Source organism: Bubalus kerabau, chromosome 18 (assembly GCF_029407905.1).
Source record: "Bubalus kerabau isolate K-KA32 ecotype Philippines breed swamp buffalo chromosome 18, PCC_UOA_SB_1v2, whole genome shotgun sequence".
In the NCBI taxonomy this organism is placed as follows: domain Eukaryota; kingdom Metazoa; phylum Chordata; class Mammalia; order Artiodactyla; family Bovidae; genus Bubalus; species Bubalus kerabau.
Window position 1 is genome coordinate 43,617,041 of NC_073641.1, and position 13,901 is coordinate 43,630,941.

General features: G+C 47.3%; 1 protein-coding gene across 2 annotated transcripts in view; it reads right to left on the minus strand.

The window, feature by feature from the left end:
• LOC129633358 (PDZ domain-containing protein 2-like) overlaps positions 1 to 13,901 on the minus strand; it is a 171,851-nt gene that overhangs the window by 23,054 nt on the left and 134,896 nt on the right. For both annotated transcript variants that reach the window (XM_055555304.1, XM_055555305.1), the window contains exon 2: positions 5,469 to 6,308. In XM_055555304.1, coding sequence (XP_055411279.1) covers positions 5,469 to 5,944 — 476 coding nt within the window. In that variant the 5' untranslated portion in view covers positions 5,945 to 6,308. The remainder of the gene's footprint in view (positions 1 to 5,468; positions 6,309 to 13,901) is intronic.

Sequence of the window (13,901 nt, forward strand, 5' to 3'; positions counted from 1 at the left end):
GAGGGTAAAGAATCCATCTGCAATGCCGGAGACCTGGGTTCGATCCCTGGGTTGGGAAGATCCCCTGGGGGAGGGCTTGGCAACCCACTCCAGTATTCTTGCCTGGAGAATCCCCATGGACAGAGGAGCCTGGGAGGCTACAGTCCATGGGGGCGTTGCACAGAGTCAGACACGACTGAGCAACTAAGCACGCACACGGATGCTGCCCTTCAAACTCAAAGGCCTTTTCTGAGTTCAGGCTGTGCCCTGGGTTCAGGTAGCCTGAGGCCAACCAGGAAGGATGTGAAAAGCTACCTTTGACTGAACATCGACATGTGCCAGAGGCCTATTCAGGACATCAAGTAAATCTTCTCAGCTCACCCACTAAACGACCCTGCTGGGGGAAGCATCAGCCTTGCGTGGCTGAGGTCATTTGCCCACACGGCCAGCACATGGGTCCAGAAGCCAGATCCGCCTCGCCCAGGCCCGTGTGTTCTCTGCACTGTGCTGCCCTGCTCATATTCACTCATGTACCAAACAGTCCAGTTGAGTTTGATACCCTGAAAAAATACATTTTCAGTGGAACATGGGCCCTCTTACTTTTCAGAAAAGGCTACTTGTTTTTGTTTTGGTGTGTGGGTTGTATTTTAATTAATTCCACATCTTGTTACCAATTTGGAACAATCTGTCCTCAGGGAACAGATCTGCTTTACTTATAGAAAGCTAGGGGAGGGAGGGATGGTGGAGGGGAGGGACTGGGGTTACAAAGTATTCCTTGTAGGAAATAATGTAAAAAAATCTTCCCAGTTCTCCCTTCACCAAAAAGATATAAATAGAACATTCCAGAAAACCTCATCTTCCCCGGAGTAGGTATGATAGAATTGCAAACAAAAGCTTTCATCCATGTGTTTACCAGCCATGCCTGCAAGATGTGGCGTGTGACAGCACCCATTACTGGTACCCCTCCCCACCTCAGAAAGTTCTCCAGAAGTTCACTCCACCACGATGCTGTCACGACTCAAAAGCATGAGGGGTTCCCAGAGCTACGCGGGGAGCCTGGAAGCAGACTGCAGACCTTGGGAGCGTCAGTCAGGGAGAGAGCAGAATGGGGTCTGCGGTTTGGGGATAAGTTTGAGACGCTGTCAGGTTAAGCTCTGAAAATGGTTCTAGGGCTGCAGACGGGTGTCAGACCTATGGCTGTGAATTCTCTGCTCTTCCTGCAGGGATGATCTTTCCAAACTGCCCCTAAGCTAATTTTTAAAATAAGCCAACCATGAGCTCATCTTCTACATTTTGCACCTGCTCCTCCCACACTTAACCCACACACAATTTTCAAAGTGTCCTCTTCCAAAAACATCCACAATGCTGTAAAGTTTCCAGAGTGACCTTGTCAGGGAGGAAATTGTTTGAATAACTGACCAGCCGCAGGTGACAGGGTCAAAATATCACGGGGGGTTAATTTGCTAGAGCGTCACAATAAAGTACCACAAACCAAGTAGCCGAAGCAACAGAAATTTGTCTTTTCGTTCTGGCACTGAAAGTCCAAGATCAAGGCGTTGGCAGAGCTACACTCCCTCTGAGTATGGGAGAAATATCTGTTCCAGGTCCCTCTCTTGTTGTTCACTAAGTACTGTCCAACTCTTTGTGACCCCATAGACCCTACAGAACTTCTTAACTTCTGGTAGTTCCTTGTCTTGTGGCAGCCTGACCCCAGCCTTCACATGGCATTCTCCTTGTGTGCATGTCGGTGTCCCCAGATCTGCCTTTTATATAAGGATGCTAGTCATACTGGACCAGGGGCTGACCCTATTCCCATAGGGCCTCATCTTCACTAAATACATCCACAGCAACCCTACTTCCAAACAAAGCTACATTCTCAGGTCATGGGTGGGGAGGAGGGTAGGACTTCAACAGGTGACTCTGGAGGGGCATGACACATAATTCAACCCATAACATCATCTAAGAGATTTTTGAATTCAACATCAAACTCAAGAGAAGGGGCAGAATGGCTTGCCCCAAAAGCGTGCCTCTTATTATAATTCCAAGTGATATTCCAACTTGTCATGTTGGTGGGGGGATAGGCAAGTTAGCATGTTGACACATGAAATCTGTTGCTTACAAGTAATGGTGAATATACAGTCACTGAGGGGGCTGTCTGCGGAGGGGGAGAGAGGTACATTGGGGTTTCTGCAGAACCAAATTCCCACTCACCACTTTTTTAGGACAAAACCTACATAGGTATGTGGGACAATCTAGTGTTGAAGCAAACAGTTAGTTACAAAGAGTGAAAAAGGATATGTTGAGAACGTTCAAAACACTTTTAGCTCCTTGACACTTAATCTCAAAGTGCTTCTAGTCCTCAAGTTCAGGCTAGATGTAAGTTTGCCAAAGGAAGTTTATATGAAAATTGAGTTCCTTACATAAGAGATGGTAGGGGAGAACAGGGAGCGGCTTCTGTTTTCCTTGTCTATTTGGGTAAGTAGAAGCCTTAGAGTTTGTTCTCGTCACTTACTGCCCTTTTGTCTATGATTATGTCAAGGAGGTACTTTGTGAAGCTGTAAACCATCCATGAAATTGAGCACCAGACAGCATGACAAGGACCCGAGATTTGAGGTGGTTCAGAACAGGGCTCAAGAGCGCAGACTGTGGCGGCGGCTAGGCTCACGTTCAGGCTGTGGCGACGGCTGGGCTCAAGTTCACAGTTGGTTCTGCCTCTTTCTCAGGCAGCCTTGTGTAAGCCACATGCCCTCTCTGTGGTCAAGGTTCTCATTTAAGCTGTCCTTTACAGAGTTGGGCTCCTGTTCATGCTCAGCCACTTCAGACTCTTTGCAAGCCTATGGACTGTGGCCCGCCAGGATCCTCTGTCCATGGAATTCTCCAGGCAAGAATATTGGAGTGGGTTGCTGTTTCCTTCTCCAAGTGATCTTCCCAACCCAGGGATCGAACCCTGGTCTCCCGCATTGCAGGCAGATTCTTTATCATCTGAGCCACCGGGGAAGCCCTTATGAAGAGTTGTAGTAGGTATTAAATGACAGTGGTGAGAGAGTCCCTAGAGCCGTAACTGCTCAATAAATGGTTTTTGTTATAATTATGCCAGAGAACTAAGGAGTCAATCTTGAAAAATCAACCCAGTCTTTTTCTTTCCTGTCTTGTGAATGTCCTGGTTGTTCTGGGCACTTGGAGACCAGGACTCCAGGAGCCCTTGTCTCACTGCCTGATTCACTTTTATGTCTTGAAGATTAAGCAGAGGGTTTGGCCTTCTCCTTCTTCCACGCCTATACCTGAGGACCTCCTGGGTAGACTTTCTTTCACCTAGCCCTTCATCACCTGGCGTGCACACAACAGCCCCTTAGAGAAGGGAATTTCAGAGCCATGACTGTTGCCTAGTGAAAAAGTTTTGTTTGGAGGATTTACTCCCTTAGCCATGGAAAATATTCAGAGCCCAGTACACTGGCTGTTCCCTTAGTTCCAGTATTCTCGATGCTCTGGCATTTGGAGACTTGATCCTGGAGAGACTGCCCCTCCTATCCATCAGGGGCAGCTAACTCCTAGAGCTAGCAAACAACTCTCTTGAGGAGTGCACCTTTGATATCAATAATACTAACCAACCAGTCCAGAGCTCAAATCCCAACTGTCTCTTTTAACCAACTCTCACACATCAAGCCTGGAGAAGAAATGGCAACCCACTCCAGTATTCTTGCCTAGAGAATCCCAAGGACAGAAGAGCCAGGCAGGCTACGGTCCACGTGATCGCAAGAGTCAGATGCAACTTAGCAACCAAACCACCACCACCAGCACCACATATCAAGTCTCTATTCCCCTGTCTAAATTAGCCGGGGTCAGGTACTGGACAGCTGGAGACCACCCCTATAGCTCAGAGCTTGCCGAAATTACTAAAGTTATCCTATCCTAAGGTTCTTCAGTGTACCTACCGCATCTCACCCAGTCTCTCCCCGGAAACCTCTAATAAAGGCTTTGGGCCCTGTTCTCCCCTCCCACCTTCAGCCTCCTGACCAAGGCTGGTGCCTCCCCTGTGGCTCTGCACACAGTGCTGTGCCTCCCACCTCTAGGCATCTGGGGTATAAACTCCTTCCTTCGAGACAGTTGTTCCTCTGTCTGCATGTCTTACCATACTTGACTAAAAAAAATCCTGGGTGCATCTTAGAACACCCACAGGCCTGTTTCCTATTTCACGAGTCTGAGCAAACTCTGGGAGGCAGTGGAGGACAGGGAAGCCTGGCGTGCTACAGTCCATGGGGTTGCAGAGAGTGGGGCATGACTGAGCGACTGAACAGCAACAGAGTGTTATTGTAAAGCTGAGGCCTCCGGCCACACCAGACAGTTTATGCTAATTATGTGATCTCTGGTGGGGGCCTCGGATGATGTGGTATTAGTTTGACTTCTGGAAGGACCAGATACTTAGTAACAAAGGTCAGCTACACAGGCTTGGGGTGTCTAGGTGACTAACTGCTGCTGCTGCTGCTGCTGCTAAGTCACTTCAGTCGTGTCCGACTCTGTGCAACCCCATAGACAGAGGCCCACCAGATTCCCCCATCCCTGGGATTCTCTAGGCAAGAACACTGGAGTGGGTTGCAATTTCCTTCTCCAGGTGACTAACTAACCCCCAATAAAAACACTAAGACTTGGGTGAGCTCCTCGGTCCTCCCCAGTACTCCATATATGTGGTCACACATTGCTGCTGGGAGAATTGAGTACTTCTGTATAACTCTACCAGGAGAGGACAACTGGAAGCTTGCTCCTGGTCTCTCCTGGATGCTATGCACCTTTGATTTTAATCTGATTCCTTTCATTGTAATAAAACTATAACCATGAGTATAATAGCTTTTCTGAGTTCTGTGAGTTCTCCTAGTGAATCATAGAAGCTGAAGGTGGTCTTGGGAACCATAATTCACTCAAGAAACAACAAAACAGTCCAACCATAACTTACTGCCATGGTAAGTGGCCACATGGGTAGAAAACAGAAATATGTTCATTGAGATGAGATCCAAGGGGATCTTCCCAGGACAAGGAAATGGCAGGGTGGTGGTCTAAAGACATTTCTAAGCATCTCAAGAGGCTTCTGAATTGTGAGTTGGTGGCAAAGGTCATAGGGACAGGCAGATGGAAACATACCCAGGACCCAACCTATGGCCTTCCTGTTTGAGGTAAGATGCTGGGTTGAGTAGAAAAGAGGGTCTCCCTCAATGTAATACTTCTCATCCTCTTATCATGTACTATTTCTTTTCTTTCTTACCCCAAGTTTCGAGAGAAAAGGACAAACTCTGAGCCTGAGTCTTCTAAGAGAGAATGAAGCAAAACAAACATATAAATACCGCAAAATCTCAAGAGTGTGTAGTTTGTAGTATCCATAGGATAAATGCTGTTGGCTTCTCACCACGGGAGGACTCGCAGCCCTCAGCATCAGGCATAAGTGAGCCACAAGGTTCCCACATCCGCCCCCGACTGCCGGCTGGTGCTCCCCCACTCACCTGGCACCACTGACATCAACTCCGACCATCAGCTGCCCGTTAAGGGAGAGGATCTCATCCCGCAGGCGCACCTTCCCACTCTTCCCGGCTGGGCTGTTCTTCCTCAGCTCCGTCACCCAGATGCAGCCCACATCCAGCACAGGGCCCTGGTGCGTTTTCCTCTTCTTGCCCCCTCTGCGCTTTTCCCCATAGTCCCCAAACACAGGGATATTCCCAAAACTGAGGCCCACAGTCTCCGCGTCCCCCAGCTCCTTGGTGAGGTACACCGTGCAGATCTCCATCCCAGGGGGGCTGCGGTCAGGCTGGATGGAGCTCTCATCCACAGCAAAGTTCAGCCTGATGTACTCCTGCAGTTTCTGGATGGCCGCCTGGCAGAGGCGCTGCTCTGGGCCATCCCCACCCTCCCGCAGGCTGTTCTGCAGCCACTGGTAGAGGAGGGGCAGGTGCAGCCCGGCATTGTCCTGGGTGATGGGCATGGTGCTCACTCCCAGGCGCCAGCATCATGAGAGGACCTGCTCCTGAGGGCCAGGCCCCGCAGGGCCCCACGTCCCTGGGGAACGCAGGCTGTCCTCTGCTCGGCCTGCATTCATGTTCAGGCTGGCAGACAAGCCTGAGGAACTCCTCCTCCAGTCCAGGCTGTTTGCTTTGGCAAGAGGAGGACGGTTCACAATCAGAGCAACAGGGGAACAATCGCTGGGCCTGCAGCGTCAATGAGGAAAGGAAGGAAGTGTCCGACCAGTCCCTGCTTGGTTAATTTCCCAGTCGGGCTCGTGCAGAGGACCTGGAAATGAGGTGTTCCTCCAGCAGTGACAGGGTGACCTCCCCTGGATTCGTTCACACCTGGGAGGGGAAAAAACAAAAACTCCTGTTACAACAGTGAGACTTCTCAGATGGAACACGTGGCAGGAGAGCATTACAGAAGAAGGGTGCTTGCTTTTTGAGTCAGGGACCTAGTGCCCCTCGCCATCCCATTGCTGTGTTCCCTCCACCCTGTGTGAACATGCACACATACACTGATACAGAAATACATGCACACACTGTCATACAGAGATGCGCAGATGCACACGGATACACAGATGCATGGTTGTGCACATGCACAAACACACTCATGTAGAGATGCACACACAGAGACATACTCATACAGAGGTGCACAGACACACACAGAAACACAGATACACACAGATAGCTGTACACACAGATGCACACATAGGTGTATACACACACTGTCGTACAGAGATGCACAGACACATAGAGATACACAAATGCACACAGAGGTACACAAACAGATGCACACAGACAGATGTATGCACAGATGCACACACGCAGACACACACAGATACGCAGATGCATGGATGCACACACGCACATGCGTGCTCACACACACACACACACACACCCTTACCCCAGACAAGAACACTCTGAAACGCTGACCTTCCCCAGGACATTTCCCTGATCAGTAAGGAAATGAGATAACTTTTGCCAGGACTGCTGCTGCTGCTGCTGCTAAGTTGCTTCAGTCGTGTCCGATTCTGTGTGACCCCATAGACAGCAGCCCACCAGGCTCCCCCATCCCTGGGATTCTCCAGGCAAGAACACTGGAGTGGGTTGCCATTTCCTTCTCCAATGCAGGAAAGTGAAAAGTGAAAGTGAAGTTGCTCAGTCGTGTCCGACCCTCAGCGACCCCATGGACTGCATGTAGCCTTCCAGGCTCCTCCATCCATGGGATTTTCCAGGCAAGAGTCAAACTCACATGGGACTCACAAGTCCCATCAAACTCACATCCACCCCGGAGGCTGTGTGACAAGACTCCCCAGAAGACTGCAGAGGGGTGCTGGACATATTGAAGAGCTCACATTCCTAGGAAGTTCAGATCTATGTCCATTTGCCTTGATGGGCCCAAGTGCATGCACAGGAGGTCTCTCCGTTCCAGAGCTCTGCTTGACAGTACGACCAAGAGGAAGAGCCGGTCAACACCACAGGGAGACGTGGCTTTCCCCCAAACCACTGCGAGTCCTAAGCTTAGCTGGGGTCCTGGCTTCGTCATGTACCTTCAAACAGAATCGTGTCTCTTTACAGCCTCTAGCTTTTAGTCTCCTCTCTTCTTTTTCTTTGGCAAACTGTTGAAAGCAACCTATGTGAGGCCAACCCCAAAGCTGTCTCCTGCAGAGAGATGTTTCTCCAGGTTTCTGGGTGAGCAGCCCTGACCACGCCTTCGTTTGTCCTGGGTATGTGGCTCACTCAGTGACAGACTCCCCAGGCTGCACGTGGCTACTGCAGCCTCCTGTGCGAGGGTGGCAGTGATACCCCTCCCCCCCCCTCCCCTGCCCAAACATGCAGAGTGCCCAGCGTACAATCCATCCCTCCCAGTGCAAGGTTAATTGAACTCCCTGGCCAATTCTCCTTCTCCTCCAAAGAGATTTTCACCTCCATCCTCTGTAAACACAGAAAAATGACCCCTTTCAGTCTCTTCTTAGAACTTCACTTTCAGCTAGAGAAAGTCAATATAAACCATGCCATCTAAGATGGAAACATTCTCAAGCCTTCTCAGGAAGTGATTTAACAAGGAATAATAACAAATGGGAGAGGTGTCAGAAGCCATGTCAAGAATAAATGACCTTATTCCTCAGGAACCGTAAAGAAATTTCTAGTAGAGTAGGCTGTGAGTTTCCAGAGAACTGGAGTGCCAGCTATTAACTGGTTCCTTATAAATCAAAAGCTTAGTAAATATCATCTACATAATCATGCGCCTATTAAAAAGAAAGGCAAGATCAAAGAAAAGATAATCCATACATGGACAAAAATCAATTTATTTGGCCCAAATAAGTAACACCTCTCACTGAACAGTAACTCCACACAGACATATTAAAGTCTTATGAATAAATCAAAACATTTTCCATCAGGCTGAACAACTCTTAGGAGTCTCTGTTTCCTCATCTGTAAAATGAGAAAGTTGAGTTAAGTGGTCCCTAAGGCTTCTCGTGCTCCACAGAGAGGGTCTCAAGTACAGTGACAATGTCTGGTTCATCAATACACTCCCCACCCCAGCACAGTGTCTGTCACCTTGTAGACTCTCAATAATTTAAACTATTTTTAAAAAGATTCTTTAAAATTAAAATTTTAAAGATTCAAGGTGTTAGTCACAGTTCAGATGGTTCCATACATGTGAAAACAAGAGTTAAACATATTGGGTTAGATGTTCATTTGGAAAATAAGTGAAGAGACCCAAACTTCAGAGCAATAGAGAATTTTCCCCCTCGATGTCAGGCTGTATTTATGCAGCATGCATTTACGGCTTCCCTGTGGCTCGGATGGTAAAGAATCTATCTTCTCAGGGAGATTGCCTTGAGAAGAGAATGGCTACCCTCTCCAGTATTCTTGCCTGGGAAATCCCATTGACAGAGGAGCCTGGCAGGCTACAGTCTTTGTGGTCACAAAGCGTTGGATGTGACTGAGCAACTAACACTTTCACTTCTTTTCCACTTTTTTCAACATGTATCTAACATATGAATGTATACTGAGAAACAGACCTTGAACTTGGCACTTGAATATATTGTCAAAAGATAAATTCCCTGTCCTACAGGCATTCATAGTCTAGTGGGAGATATATAAATAAATGAAAACTTGCCATGAAATTAAAAGACGCTTGCTCCTTGGAAGAAAAGCAAAATCTATACAGCATATTAGAAAGCAGAGACATCACTTTGCTGACAAAGGTCTGTATAGTCAAAGCTATGGTTTTTCCAGTAGTCATGTATGGACATGAGAGTTGGACCATAAAAAAGGCTGAGTGCTGAAGAATTGATGCTTTCGAACTGTGGTGTTGGAGAAGACTCTTGAGAGTCCCTTGGACTGCAAGGAGATCCAACCAGTCCATCCTAAAGGAGATGAGTCCTGGGTGTTCATTGGAAGGACTGATGTTGGAGCTGAAACTCCAATACTTTGGCCACCTGATGCGAAGAGCTGACTCATTGGAAAGGACCCTGATGCTGGGAAAGATTGAAGGCAGGAGGAGAAGGGGACGATAGAGGATGAGATGGTTGGATGGCATCACCAACTCAATGGACATGAGTTTAAGCAAACTCTGGGAGATACTGAAGGACAAGGAAACCTGAAGTGTTGTAGTCCATGGGGTCGCCAAAAGTTGGGTACAACTTAGCAACTGAACAACAATATTGATCTTTGTAACACATTATATTTGAACATTTTAACAACTTAGAGAAAAAAACCTTTTTTTTCCTGCTCTTTGTAACTCAAAAGTTGTTAATTAGTAAATTGGTGGTGAATACAGTTGATTGGCTTGGATTGGATCATTTGTCCATCAGGAGTCCATCCATCAGTTATGGTCAAGGAGATGTGGTCACAAGGTATCAACATGGCTGCTGGGAGTCCACCCTCTGGACAGTGGAGTTTTCAGAAAAGGAAAAATGATTTCAAGTGTACAGACACTGTCAAGAGACTTAGTTAATCTTATTGGGAGTTATTCACGAACTATTATAACCTTTCAATTCTGTACCTAAAACTTGGAATTTACCAGTAATCTTTCTAGCTCTCTATTTGAGGGCATAGAGGCATTCCCATCCACTGCAACGATCTGAGATGACTCAGGGCATATGCAAAGACACATGCTCTTACAACGCTACTGGGAGAAATGTGGAATGTTCACAATATCCCACGAAACAATCCAGTACCAAATATCTCAGCGAACAGAATGCTGACACAGAGAAGACACAGAAGTCTGCCAATCATTACAAATACCAATATCCCTCCATGACTGATATGTGTTAAGGTCTAAAAGCTCAGCTTGAAGATCGACCCATTTTAAGAGGGAGTAGAATTTGTGGACTTGTAGACCCACTGCAACGGTGCAGTTCACTTTTATCTACCATGCTTAATTCTCCAATTAGTTTCCCATCTCAAGCAAATAGCTGTGATAATTTAAATTAATTTTGAGTAACTTGAAGCTGACAGCCTTAACGTTCCAAATAAATGCTTCTGTCCCGGAGTTAATTTATTGATATGGTGTTAGAATCAACCACCATTCTTGGATCTCCTTTGAGCTGAGCCATGTATTCTCAGCAGGATGACATCATCCACAAAATTTAGAGATTATAATGATTAATGCCTCTTTCTGCTGTGATCCTCAATCCCACCTGACACTTATTTCATAGCATTTAATTGTGTGTGTTAGAACTGAAATTAAATTAAAATTTTCTCCGGGGCGAGAGGAGGGGGGTAACAATGAAAAAAAAATCCTGAACTGAGTGAAACCAATCATCTGCCCAAAGTCACAGGCTCAGAGTCACATGAAACCCAAGGCTAAATCCTGAGCCTAGGAGGGGATGTGAAGAGGTCTCCTGGCTTATCCAGATCTTGCCTCAAAATCTGATTGACACTGGGCTGTCCTGTACCAACACTCTCTTCCAACTGTCCTGGCTTCTAAATGTTCTCCTGTTCTGACCTCTGCTAAGTTTAAATTCCTCCACCTCCATCTAGTCTTTCTTCCTACCAGACTGGGTTCCTCTTTTGACTTTTAGAAAATGCTCACATTTTAAAAGGAAACCAATGTGGATTAAATATTGACTACTGACTTATTCAACAGAGGTTCAGTGAGTGCACACCCTGTGCTGAGCCCAGGACAAAACAGACGACATCCCCACCAAGCCTCAAGAAGCTTGTGTTCTGAGGAAGGTGCACTGGTAACCATGGAATAGGGTAAGGTCACATGGTGATTAGCACTGTGAAGGGAATTACAGCAGTGTCAGAGGCCCTGGAGGAACGGGTAGGGGAGGGGATTAGGAAAGGACCCTGGGGAAGAGACCTGAATGAAGTGAGAGGTGGAGGCGCGAGAATATCTGTGGGAAGGCTGTTTTTGCTGAGGGAACCCCAAGTGCAAAGACCCTGAGATCAGAGCCAGGAGAGAAAGGACTGTTGGCTACAAGGAGAGGGGAGAAAGGGGTCCTCGGTGCTGGCTGCTTCCTCCCTGTCTTGTTCATTGTCCCACAACCACCTTACAAAACAAGGGCATCCATTTTACCAACACGGGCTACTGACTAACATTTTCTGAGCATAACCATGTATCAGACACTCTTCTAAATGAGCCCTTTCCACTGATTCTGTTATTTAATTTTCCCAACATTACTGCAGGGAGGTATTGTTAGTTTGCAGTTTTTAAAGGCTCAGAAAAAAGAACAGAAACAGAGAGGCTAATTAAATGTCTGAGCTCTCACAATAAGTAACAGTTCCAGGACTAGAACCCCACCTCGTGGGCCAGGGCCTTGCTCCTCTCTACATCAGCACCTCCCTGCCTGCTCCTGACAACCTCGCCCTTTTGCACTTGCAACTGGACTTACCCAGGCAACTTGCCTGGGGATCTCTGCCCCGCCACCATCGGACCTCCTAAGATCAACAAGCAGGTGAAGTCAGAAGCTGTGGCTGTCTACCTGATGACCCTTCTCTCTTTCTTCCTGTATGCTCCTGGGTGTGGTGATGTATCCATCTACCCAGCCTCTCTTGGAGGAGATAACAAAGAGCTCTACAACAGTGTTCTGGCCAATGAGATGAAAGTGGAAATCCTGGGTGGGGTTCACAGTGGCATTCCTTAAGAGCAGACGTGGAAGGAAAAATAACCCCCTATGCTGTTTGGCAATGGCAAACCACTCCAGTACTTTTGCCTGGAAAATCCTATGGACGGAGGAGCCTGGTCGGTCTCGACTGAGCGACTTCACTTTCACTTTCCACTTTCATGTATTGGAGAAGGAAATGGCAACCCACTCCAGTGTTCTTGCCTGGAGAATCCCAGGGACGGCGGAGCTCGGTGGGCTGCCGTGTATGAGGTCGCACAGAGTCAGACACGACTGAAGCGACTTAGCAGCAGCAGCAGCAGCTGTTTAATCAGGGCTTCCCTGGTGGCTAAGCGGTAAAGAATTCGCCTGCCAATGCAGGAGACATGGGTTCGATCCCTGCGTTGGAAAGATCCCCTGGAGAAGGAGATAGTTACCCATCCCACAGACAGAGAAGCCTGGAAGCTATAGTCCATGGGCTCACAAAGAGTTGGATATGACTTAGATACTTAACAACAACACTTTGTTTAATCACTATTATTTGGATTTTTCAAAATCCAACAAATTAGCTGAATTAAACTCCAAACGAATATACAGCGTGGTACCTAAAAGTGGGGAAACTAAAAGTGACAGAAGCTGGGACTTCCCTGGTGATCCAGTGGTTAAGACTCTGGGCTTTCACTGCAAGAGGCATGGGTTCAATCCTTGGTCAGGGAACTAAGATCCTGTATGCTGGGTGGTGTGGCCAAAAGATAGAGAGATAGATAAATAAGTAAAATTAAAGTAACAGAACCTAAAATGTGGAACTAGATAAGCAAGGGAGGGAGGGAGGCAGATGCCTAGGACTTAGATACTGTGGGCTGAAAAGGTGCCGCTCGCTCTTCTATGAAGTATTTGGTCCATCTGGCAGCTGCTATGCAGTGGAAAGTCACAGATTTGTTGACTAAAGCTGTGGTGTTAAAGAAGTTGGTAGGAAAAATTTAAAATATTGGTGGTGCTTTTTCAGTCCTAGCAAAGTCCTGAGTTCTTCAACTCAGCTGGCAAGTGAGATGGGAAGAAATACCACTCTGTTAAGAAGGCATGCTCAACATTGAGCCTGCAATCTGCTGCCTGAGAGGCCCGCACCTGGACCCTGGCAGGGGGCAGACAGTCTGCTTGATTAGAAAAGGGTGGGTGGTACCCCATCAGACAGAGGTTGTAAGGCTGCTGCCAAGGGTGTGCTCACCCACTGGAGGTCACTGTTTCAGCAGCGACCAGCAGCATACATTATGCAGCAGACAGTAAGTGTAGGGACATGGGCAGAACTCATAAACTAGAAACTAAAGGAAACAAGTCATCAGGAATTGGCCAGGAAAGCCTACTAAGTTTAGAGGGAATTCTATTGTCAAAAGACCCCAATCTGATTTGCAGCCATTCTCATCCATAAGAAGTAGACTTGATGATGTGTATAGCCCCGGAGAAGGCGTCCTCCCCATGCCCACCCCAGAAGTGGTCTTGGAAGACAATGAATGATGAATAACTCCTAGAGAGAGGCAAGGGTCATGGAGGGCAAGGAAAAGGAGTTCTTGCCACTGGAATAAGGCATTGTCACTGCTAAGAACACTGACTGCTCTGTTTTCCATATCTCCTTTCATAAAGCAAATTTTTTTATTGTAGCTATTTTATATCTCCCCAGTACTATAGGTTACATGTGTCACCGCTCAGTTGCAAGGAGTTGTATCCAGAACTGATGCAGAGGACCCTACCCACCTCCCCGCCCGCCCCCAGAAACCCAAGTCTCTTATCTTGCCAACTATATGAGGCTTCAGAGCCTTCTCTCTTGATAATAGAGAGTCTATTCCATATACAGAAAGAGGGGTATGTCTGAGGAGCC